This window comes from Melitaea cinxia, chromosome 16 (assembly GCF_905220565.1).
Source record: "Melitaea cinxia chromosome 16, ilMelCinx1.1, whole genome shotgun sequence".
Lineage (NCBI taxonomy): Eukaryota > Metazoa > Arthropoda > Insecta > Lepidoptera > Nymphalidae > Melitaea > Melitaea cinxia.
Genome location: NC_059409.1, coordinates 10,104,467 through 10,116,745, shown reverse-complemented (window position 1 = coordinate 10,116,745; position 12,279 = coordinate 10,104,467). Strand labels below are relative to the sequence as shown.

The window sequence follows — 12,279 nt, the reverse complement described above, 5'->3', positions numbered from 1 at the left end:
ACTTGAGCAATTATAAATGCAACTTGAGCAGGGTTTTAACACGTTGAGCAATTTAAAATATTGTATACATCAAAAGATATAGGAGTTTGAAAATATTGATAAAAGAATATTTTTCAACGACTTTTTTGATTTTTAATTAAATAATTTGAGGTGAGCAATTTAAAAGGACAACGTAGTTGAATTGAGCTATTGAAAATTTATCGATTAGTATTTTTTTTTTTACAAATATCAATATTTTATTTGTTCAAACAATTTATATTTATTTAAAAATTAAGGGAAGTGGATCTGTTCCAAACTATACTTGAGCAATTATAAATGCAACTTGAGCAGTTTTTTAACACTTTGAGCAATTTAAAATATTGTATACATCAAAAGATATAGGAGTTTGAAAATATTTGATTTTTTTTAAAAAATTTTGATTTTTAATTAAATAATTTGAGGTGAGCAATTTAAAAGGACAACGTAGTTGAATTGAGCAATTCAAAATGTATCAGTTAGTATTTTTTTGATTACAAATATCATTATTTTGCAGGCTGGGGTGGGGTAGGTCTTTTAGATGTTGATTTATTTTAATTTTTATCGTCAGTTTCTTTTCTCTATACCTATACCATAGATTATTACACTTATATACTTATACCTATACCAATACCATAAAGTTTAGATATTGGGATTCGGGACATCATTTTGTATTTTCAAATTGTCAAAGAATTTTATAACCTAAAATTAATTGCTTTGCTGTTTCTAAGTAAAATAAACTAAAAGTAAAAAATATGAATCAAGCTGATGTTTCAAAATTAGTTTCAAAATTACGGATAAAGGTACCACCAAAACATCGTAAATTAAGTAGTCCACAAGGCCCAGAAGGAAGGCTAAACAAATTAAGAAAAACTGTTACTGGATTAATTAAATATGAAAGAATTGAACTTAATTATCGGAGAGCAGATGAAGCGCGTCAGTATGCAGAAAGGGTAGGTATTTAAATTACAAAATAACCTTTAATAGATTAAAATAATGTAAATACTTGACATTGATTTTCACGTATAATTTTCAGTTAATATCTGAGGCTATAACTAATGGTGATTGTCACAAACCAACAATGGAAATAGCAGACTATTGGCTACTTGAAAAACAATTGGTACATAAATTATTCAAAGTTCTAGCACCTAGATATGAAAACTTTAACACGGCTTTCACTAAAATGTACAAAGCACCTCAAGCATATTACGGAAGGCACATTGATAAGGCTGTTCTAGAATTAAGAGGAAATCCCTATCCTGCATTAACTAACAAACAATCCAATAATAGGCTATTACTACAGAATGTATTATTGGATGCTGCAAAATATGACTACAGACAAGCAAAATATGCAGAAATGGCAGAAAAATTAGGCAAAATAGAAGAGGTATCATCTGGACTAAAAAAAGAACATCAAAATAAGCCTACTAATGAATCGCAATAATGCCAAAATCCTAATTACATCAATATTACGATTGTTGATATTTTAAAGTTATAGTGAAGTGTAGTGAATTACTTAAAACAAGATTAATAAGTAAATTATTAATAGCATGAAAAAAGTTTTTTTACTTACATGTCAGTCATATTATCTCAAAATCACCTATTTATATACTAGTTTATATTTCTCGAAAGAAACTCAATTCTAATAAATTTAATCAATTACATGTATTTATTTGTGTACTAAATTTATCAAAAAAAAATCAAAAATTAATTGCTTATCAAACAATCCTCATATGTGTGAAAGCTTAATGGCCACCCAATAAACACAACACACACTTGATTCAGTTCAAATTAAGTTTGGTGCAGCTTTTTTTGTTATTTAATCCAGGCCATTTGCTGTAATCTATGTAAATTAAAATGGCTGGACCAATTAAAATAACCTTTTAAGGGTTTCTGATAGTTTGGAAGTTCATACAGAATTAAAAAAAATTGAATTTTTTTAAAAGCAACAATTACTTCAACTTCACACATTTTATAGTCAAAATGAAGAGAAGTTAGATTTACCTAAAATTTTCTCATTAAAATCTAAAATATCAATTATTGGCTTCAAGTCAGGGTGGAGCAAAGGGGCATTTACTTTGCTATTTACTTTGCCTTGATGTCGGTATGCCCATGAAGACAGGACTATGTCATCTCAGCTTGTTTATTAATAAAATTCATGCCTGATAATAATTTCTGGAAGACCATTTGGATGCAACAACAAACGTAAATTCAAGGAATATGAAAAATATTTTGTACTATTTTTTTCTATTTCTCAAGTGTGTAAAATTGTTTATATTTTTTTTGTGTCAAGCCTGGAAAGTCTAATATTATTTTTAGCTTTTTCATTAAATTTCAAAAAAATAAGTTAGTCTGATGGAAGAAAGGAGATGGGGGTATAAGCTCATGCAGCTCCAGGGCACAATCCCCAAAGTACAACCTGTAAAAGACCATTAGATTGGCAACTTTTTTCGGTGGGCCAGAGTGTGAAGAGACTCCTCCAAACTGGCGTTACCGATTAGCCCCCTGGCTCTGCGTTCCACTGAGTCCAGTGTGGCGAGTTGATATTTAGCTGAACCATCCCACAAGTGACTGCAATATTCCATGCACGATCGGACTTGAGCTTTATACAGCGTTAGAAACTGTCCAGGTGTAAAATATTACTCAACCTTGTTTAAGTTGCCAAGCTTTCAGGCTGCAGTTTGTGCTTGTCGAGGGTATCGGACACAGGGACAGGTGTAGCACGGAAAGTAGGAGTCAAGTTGAAAAAACTCCGTTTGGCGGAGAACAAACAAGCCTGCTTTTTGGTAGCGTTGAACGTGCCCAGGTTGCAATCACCCCCTTGAGATACGTGCCCTAGTATTGAGTTCATTCGCTCTACCATAGCCTCTCTCTGAGAACGTATTGTGTCCTTGTTGTCTTTTGGGCTGGACAAATATCTCTCAACAGCCGTACTGTCATCTGCGTATCCAACAATTTTATTTTTATTTTTTTATTTGGACAAACAGTAGTTGCTACATTACAATTTTCACATAAAAACTATAGGTACAATTAAGCTTAAATGCGCAACATTTTAAGTTGTCACAACATGTACAAAAAGAGATGTAACACTAGTATTATAAAATATTATATCTACAAAATTGAAATACAGATGAGTATAATTAAAAATAGATGTAGTAAATTAAAAACAAACATAAACAACAAACACAAAAATCATTTATAAGTAATTAGTATTAAATCCCAAAACAACTTTTTTGAAGGCAGGTAATTTATAATTAAAAACATCCACTATCCATCCAACATGCCTGGTTGTAGCATGTCATTAATATGGAGCACGAAAAGAGTTGCAGAGAGAACAGAACCTTAAGGGACATCGGCGTTTATATCCATCAGGTTAGAGGAGCAGCCGTCGACGACCACTTTGATTGACGGTTCATTCAAAAAGTCTGAGATCCAGCTACCAAAGCCAGCAGGGATGCCGTAAGCAGGAAGCTTGCTAAGAAGACCTGCGTGCCCAACCCTGTCAAAGGCCGTTTCTCAACGGCTTCGCCCCATCCGCCAACCCGCATTGGAGCAGAGCAGTGGATTAAGCTCTGATCTTTCTCCTACATGGAAAAAGAGGCTTATACCCAGCAGTGGGATATTACACGCTGAAGCAACATTATAAGATATATCTATGTTGCGTGAAACGGCAATTATGCGAAACAAAACATTGCCTGAGAAACTGCAGATTCAGTTTCGTTTGAAAATTTGTCACGAACGTAGTTACGCGACCCATCGACGCCACCGGCTCAAGTTCTAACAATGGCTGCTGACCAAGCGTTTCCGTGGGACAATTCAAAAGTGCATTTAGTTCATAAGTTTTAAATGTAATGTTTTAATTAATTATTATTTTAAGATTAGTCTTGTAGAACATTTGTAACTATAAACATCTTGTAATTAATAAATAAATATTTTTTTTAAAAGAAATTCGTTCGCCGTTATTTAACTGGCGCAGTCGGTAGGATCGCGACACTCGAACTTCGAATAAAACTCTCCGAATAGAGTGAACGATATCTATCGTTATTTTCGCGATCCGCTATACAAGAACCTACGAACGGCGATATCCTGCGGGAGTCCTGGCGAATTGGGAGCTCTGCTGTTCTACAAGGCCCGGCAAGAGATGCAGAGAATCCTTGGGTAAGTACGAATCGTTTACCCAGTATCCTGTGCTATATCTCATGTCGTTATATTATATTTATGCATACGAGTATTGTGTTATATGTGATTGTCTTTGTGCTATAATCGCGATTAGACAATTAATTTAATAATAATATATTTTGTGTAATACTTAAATAATTTTTGTCCTTATGCTAGAATCGCATTAGACAATAAATTTAATAATAGAATATTTTGTGCTATACGTAGTTATAGTTAGCGTAACGCCAACGCTATCGCTAATCGTAAACAATTAGTTTTCTAATTTTACTCGATTTCTTTTTATTATTCAATATGAATAGTTCAGACATACATAATTTTAAATTTGTAAGGGATGTTATGCCCAGGTATGATGGTAATCCAAAAATACTTAATTATTATATAAGAGAGGTAGAGAATATACTGTGTATGCTCGATGCACCTGCTAGAGTAAGTCCGCCACTTATCTCTCTCATTAAAAGTAGGCTAAGCGGAACCGCGATAGATGCCGTGGCCTACGAAGAGTCACTCGATACGTGGGATAGCATTAAATCAGCATTAATACGTAGGTTAGGAGAGCCGCGTAATGAGATTCAAGTAATGCAGGAGCTAACGCGTGTCCGTCGTAATAAAAATGAAGACGCGGAGGCTTTCGGCAAACGTCTTAGAGATATATTAGATACGTTAAACTCGGTAGGTAGGCACAGTGATAAATCGTATTACGAAAATATGGTAATCGACCAATATATCAATAACCTTGAATTTCATGTCTCGATCGGGGTGCGTATTTCACAACCTACGACCCTGGAGGTAGCGATAATAACAGCTAGACAAGAGGAGGCACGATTAGCTCATAATAAATTTAATAATTTTCATTCACCTCCCATACAAGCCAAACCAAAAGAGATGCCTAGACCTAATATGCCCATAAGTCAAACTAGCCTGCCGTTTAGGTTTAGTAATATACCCAAACATAGGTTCTTCGATAATGTTGGACCACAAAGACCACAGTGGGTACAGCCCGCGTCACCGTGGAAAAACAAGCAAGCTGCAGGTAACTTTACACCCCAAAGTTCCGGTAATTTTAGGAATTCTGGAAACTTTAGGAACTCTGGAAACTTCAGACAGCAGCAGAATATGCCACATCAACAAGTTAACCAGCCACAAAATATCTCAGATGTTACAATGAGGTCAGTAAATAAACCACCTAGACCTCAGGTGGGTCAGGAAGAATTTTTCTACACAAGTAACGAGCCAGACTTCGACCAAGATAACGACGACCCCTATTGCGAACAAGGTGAGTACTTTACCACACAATTTTCTGACCAAGATTACGCAGATGCGTCCTCAGATCAGACAAACCACCAGGATTTTCCCGAGGACAAGGTAAACGACGATCACAGTTAAACACTGTTGAAATAAAAAGACAAGGTAAGTCCCATCTACCATACATTGACCTCCCAGAGTTTAAGGGTAAATTCTTATTAGATACAGGAGCAACTAACTGCATGATATCACCTAAAGCATTAATAGGAACTAGTTTTGAACATTGCATACAATATGAACCGTTTTTAGTGAAAACCGCACACGCTACTACTAAACATGACTATGTTGCATATTTACCTTTACCCCCTCAATTTAATACCGATAAGTCTCATAAGTTTTTAGTGTTCGATGTTGATCCGAAGTATATAGGAATAATAGGAATAGATTTGTTGAAAGAATTAGGCTGTACAATTGACTTAAACAATAAATTATTGATATCTCCTACTTGTGAAATACCTATATATACAGATTATCCAGTTAAGAAAGTTAAGGTTGAACCTAAATGTGAAAAATTAATTATTGTCAAAACAAACTATACTGATGGTCAATATATTTGTGATGAGTTCTACTGGGATAAAGATCTTAAATCGCCAACAGCCCTAGTTACAGTTAAAAATGGCATTTTTAAGACATCCATAATTAATTTTAGCAATGAAAAGAAAATTGTCATCAATAATACCCAGGTAGCTCTTGAACCTGTACCTGAATATGTATTAAATAACTTGGAAAGCGTCTCTAGTCTGAATAATTTAAATATTCAAGAAAATTTTGACCATGAATTAAAACAAAACCTAAATAAAATACGTACTGAGCATATGAATGACGAGGAAAAGCGAGAAATAATTAGACTTTGTTATAATTATAGAGAAATTTTTCATTCAGACAAAATTCCACTGTCCTTCACCCATACCGTAAAACACGAACTAAGACTGACTGACCAGACTCCTATTTTCGTTAGAAGTTACAGACAGGCCCCTCAACAGCGTAAAGAAATTCAGAACCAAGTCGACAACCTTTTAAAACAAGGAATCATTAGAGAAAGCATATCCCCATGGTCTTGCCCAGTACACATAGTCCCTAAAAAACCAGACGCCTCTGGAAAGGTTAAGTGGAGGCTTGTTATTGACTATAGACGACTAAATGATAGGATTGTAGAGGACAAATACCCCCTTCCAAACATAAACGACATATTAGACAGACTAGGACGAGCACAATACTTTACTACCCTCGACCTCGCGAGTGGCTACCATCAAATTGAGATGCACCCTAACGACATTGAAAAGACTGCCTTTACAACAGAAAGAGGTCATTATGAATTTTTACGAATGCCCTTTGGCTTGAAAAATGCCCCTAGTACTTTTCAACGTCTTATGGATCACATTTTAAGAGGTTTAGATAATGTTTTTACCTATTTAGATGACGTCATCATAGTATCCACGTCTTTACAAGACCATATAGTTAAATTAAAACAAGTTTTCGATCGTTTCAAAGTCCACAATTTAAAGATTCAATTAGATAAATCCGAATTTTTACAAAAACAAGTTAATTTCTTAGGACATGAACTCACGGACCAGGGACTTAAGCCTAACAAAGATAAAATCAAAGCCGTATTAAATTTCCCTATACCATATAATCAAAAGGATATTAAGTCTTTCCTAGGTCTAGTAGGTTACTATCGTAAATTCATTAAGGACTTCGCGAAATTAACCAAACCATTAACAGCATGTTTAAAGAAAAACGCTAAAGTAATACATACACCAGAATTTATAGACGCAGTAGACAAATGTAAGCAAATTTTAACAAATTCTCCCATCTTACAATACCCAGACTTTGACAAACCATTTATTTTGACAACCGATGCCTCTGATATAGCCATAGGAGCAGTCTTATCGCAGGGAAACGTAGGATCTGATAAACCTGTTGCTTACGCATCTAGGACACTATCAGATACAGAAAATCGTTATTCAACCATAGAGAAAGAATTATTAGCTATAATCTGGGCCATTAAGTACTTCAGGCCGTATTTATATGGTAGGAAGTTTACCATCTACACTGACCATAGATCTTTGTCATGGTTAATGTCCTTGAAAGACCCAAATTCAAAATTAACTCGTTGGAGACTTAAGCTTGCTGAGTATGATTACAAAGTGGTATATAAAAAGGGTAGTCAAAACACGAATGCAGATGCATTATCTAGAGTTAAAATTTTTCATAAGAGTGTTGATTCATTAGCCGTAAATCTTGACGACAACGATGACGATGAAATAATCAATCGCATTTTTGATAATGTACGTAGGGAAGCGCAAAACACTGACATTGACAATACGACTGAAGCGCAAAACACAAACACTGACAATGCAAATGAGTCACGAAACACTGACATTGACAATGCGACTGACAATACTGATAACGTTCACGTACAAAATCAAAGAGAAAATGACATACAAACCCACAATGACCAAATGAGTGTTGACCAAGACCAGCTGATCTCCACTAATCATACCCAACCCGACAACGAAAATAGAGGTATACCAATCTTATCAGACGCCATTGACAGACAACTTAAACAGTTTCATATAAGGTCTACACCCGGTTCAGAATATAGAGTAGAAAATAGGTCGACAAACTCTAGAATTGTTATCAAAGACGTATTTATCCCCATAAACAACACTGAGTCTGAAATTATTAGATTTCTGAAAGAACATACTATAGCAGATCGTATCTTTCACTGCTATTTTTACGACGAAAGTTTATATTCAGCCTTTGCAAGGGTTTACACTACTATTTTTAATGACAGAGGCCCAAAATTAATTAGGTGTAACTCGCGCGTGACCTTAGTCGAAAATAAGACAGAACAACAGGAATTAATAAAGAAATACCACGAAGGCAAAACAACGCATCGCGGTATTCAAGAAACATTTAAACAACTCCGTAGAAACTACCATTGGTCCAATATGTTGCTTTCGATTCAAAAATTTATTAATCAATGTGATGTTTGTTTAAAATCTAAGTACGAGAGAAATCCACTCAGACCCCCTTTGACCTTGACCCAGACACCAACAAAACCTCTTGAACATCTGTTTATGGACCTCTATTCTACAGGAGGTGCAACTTTTCTAACAATAATAGATAATTTTTCAAAATTTGCACAAGCTATGCCCCTAAACGCTGCAAGCAGTGTACATATCGCTGAAGCATTGATACAAGTTTTCTCTGTCATAGGCTTACCATTGAAAATAACAACCGATTCAGATAGTAAATTCGATAACGAAGTTATTAAGGAAATATGTGCATCTCACGACATTAACATTCACTTTACAACACCATACAACCCGAATTCCAACTCTCCCATAGAACGATTCCATTCAACCATAGGTGAGATTATCAGAATACAAAGAATGACAAATAAAGAAGACCCAATTAATTTAATAATGAATTACGCTGTAATTGCCTATAATAACTCAATTCACTCTGTAACGGGTTATACACCACGAGAACTGTTATTTGGTCACACAGCTTCTCGAAATCCTTTGGAATTATTCTATCCTAAAGAGTTTTACCAGGACTATGTCATCAAGCACCGCAGAAACGCAGAAGCAGTACAAGAATGTTTAGCAGCTCACATGGCTAAAAATAAGGAACAGGTAATAGAAAAACGTAACCAGGCCGCCAAGGAGATCACATTTAAGGTAGGAGAAATAGTTTACAAACAGGTAGCCAAAACTGCGCGCAATGACAAAACCAAACCAGTCTTCAAAGGTCCGTATAAAATAATTCACCTTCACCCCAACAATGTTGCTGAAATAATAGGTAACCACCCCAATTCCAAATCTATTAGAGTACATTTTAAGCTTTTACGAAGACCACATCTTGTTACAGGACCCTTATCGCAGGAGCCTGGGTGCTCTTCGCAACAGCCAACTTGACCCTTAATCCCGTAAATAATGAAAATGGAATATTATTACTTAAACAAGGACTAGTTCTCAAACAGATTGATACTTTTAGTCTGGCTTGTGTCTATAATATTACTTACCTTCATGAGGTTACTATAAAAATTCTAGCACTATATGTTAGCACGAAAGAAGCAGAGGATAGGTCGTTATTAGGTAGTAAGGATATACGTTATCAAACATACAAGAATCAGATAGAAGCTAGTTTAAGTTTAATAAATAAGAAAATTATGTTTATAGCACCGCATTCAACTAGAGTTAGGCGTGGTATAATAAATGGGTTAGGATCTGTGGTTAAAGCAATTACAGGAAATTTAGACTACGAAGATGCGATTAAATTTGAAAATGAAATATCAAACTTACGAAATTCAGTTTATAAAATTCAAAATTCTCAAAAACAATCTTTATTTTTAGCGGAAAATACAATTAAAGAATTTAGCAAACAAATACAAATTGTTAAAGAAAATGAGCAAAAATTAGTAAACCTGTTGAAAAATGCCACTATTAGTAATAATTTAGTAATTAATCATATGAACTTTTTAGATTTATACATTCAAATAATCTTTAGTTTAGAGTTCCTATTAAATAAGCTCTTAGTTCTAGAAGATGCAATGACTTTTGCTCAGATAGGTATAATGCACCCAAGTATAATAGCTCCACATAATTTAATAGATGAGATTCAGAACATGCAAAAGTCAAATAGATTTAAAGCAGTAGATAGCATAAGCATCAAAAATATACATAGTATAGAAAAGTCAATTAGTGTAAAAGCTTATAGCACAGAGCACGCATTAACATTTATCCTGGAAATACCCTCCGTTGATCCAAACGTTTTTGACCTTCTCCATATCTATTCCATCCCAGATAAGCAAAATTTAACTATTATTCCCAAATCCAAATACCTAGTACTGGGTAGCGAGGAGTACTCTTACCTGGAGGACAGCTGCAAGAAGATCACGCAAGACACCCATCTCTGCGCGACACTGAACACTCAACCCATAGATAAATCTGAAGACTGCGTTATATCACTCATCAAACATCAAAAAGCAAACTGTACAAGAGCGAAAATGAATCTCAAGCAACAGAAAATACAGAAAATAGAAGAAAACAAATGGCTGATAATTCTACAACACGATGAAATTTTAAGAATTCATTGTGGTTCAAAAACAACATACAAAAGGATATCCGGTATTCAAATAGTCAGCATCACACGTGACTGTCAATTGGAAATATCAAATAAAATATTGAGAACAAATTCTGACACAATAACAATAGATGAAATCATTCCATTACCAAGTACTCCAATCATACCAGAAGAAAAGATACATTATAACCTTCAGCTCAAAGACATCTCACTGGACAGTATCCATGAGTTGATGGAACGTGCAGAAGACATCCCAAACGAAGATGGCATTAATTGGCAAGTTATGATGGCTACCCCGAGTTGGCCCCATCGCAATATACATCATCTGCGCTGGGATTATATGCTGGAAATTATACCTATGGAGACAAAGCCGAAGTAAATCATACCAGACGGCGGAACCTGCAGTCAGACAGAACAGTTGCAGCGAGGACGCTACAGGAAGCTGCAAAATGCGCTTCCAGCTTAAGGAGGGAGGAGTTACGCGACCCATCGACGCCACCGGCTCAAGTTCTAACAATGGCTGCTGACCAAGCGTTTCCGTGGGACAATTCAAAAGTGCATTTAGTTCATAAGTTTTAAATGTAATGTTTTAATTAATTATTATTTTAAGATTAGTCTTGTAGAACATTTGTAACTATAAACATCTTGTAATTAATAAATAAATATTTTTTTTAAAAGAAATTCGTTCGCCGTTATTTAACTACGTTTGAGTATAGTAAATTGCCGAACTATCCGAAAGGAACTTGGGGCAATATAGCTCAAAAATGAGTGAGAAAAAATGATTTCCAAGGAAATCAATTTAGTGACGCGAAGGGGGAGAATTTCGGGCCAAGTACTACTAGTGGTGCGATATAAGTGCAAGTGCTAAAAAATTATAGTCTGCGTGCATAATTACTTGACGAAAGTACCAAACACTAGCTAGCATCGATGCTATCGATAGGTGCGGTCACGTGGTGCAGTGCGCACTGCGCACGCCAGTTGAGTGATTCTAATTGGTTGGTTATATTGAGTGACGCTTCGTTGTAATTGGGTATATTAATGACTTTCATTGTAATTGGTTATATTTTAAAACACAAATGCGTTACGTGTGATAGAAAAAGAGATAGAGTGCTATTGTCTTTGTTGCACAGCACACCCATCGGTCGTCATTCCTTTGTCGGCCGTACCATGGGGGTACGTCGCCTACAGTAATGGTACTGTATGACACTGTGTATTATTAAGACCGTGATAGTTAGTAACTTTGTAACGATATACAGCACCAAAAATACCTACGATTACACCTTTTAAAATAACATTCATTTACCCGTTTCTTCTTTACATTTCATATCTACAGAAAAATCTCATAGATGGCGCTGCTTTAAAATTGTCTTGTCTACTTATATTCATTTAATTATGTTTATCGGCTCAGTTACTTATATTGCGCGATTTTTATAGTGTGAAGCTAGCTTATATACCATGGATATTAACACAATAACAACAACATTCAAATATGCGTCGTTAGATTACACGTCGTTACAGAATGCGTTGAGGAAATAAAGGTTCACTGCTCGTTCCCGGTAGGTGATAGCATGATAATATGTAGCATGGAGCATAGAGATATGTAGCTTATATGTTGACCCGACTTCTTAATAATATTCGTGCCAAATTTGAAGTAAATCCATGCGGTACTTTTTGAGTTTATCCCGGACA

General features: G+C 35.2%; 1 protein-coding gene and 1 pseudogene across 1 annotated transcript; both read left to right on the top strand.

Moving 5' to 3' along the window:
- Positions 1 to 628: 628 nt before the first annotated feature.
- Positions 629 to 1,574, top strand: LOC123660759 (39S ribosomal protein L17, mitochondrial). The gene is made up of 2 exons (XM_045595790.1): positions 629 to 968; positions 1,052 to 1,574. The coding sequence occupies exons 1-2, from the start codon at positions 771 to 773 to the stop codon at positions 1,457 to 1,459; spliced, it is 606 nt and encodes a 201-aa protein (XP_045451746.1). The 5' UTR covers positions 629 to 770; the 3' UTR covers positions 1,460 to 1,574.
- A 2,582-nt stretch (positions 1,575 to 4,156) lies between these two features.
- Positions 4,157 to 11,271, top strand: LOC123661135 (annotated as a pseudogene).
- The last annotated feature ends 1,008 nt before the right edge of the window (positions 11,272 to 12,279 follow it).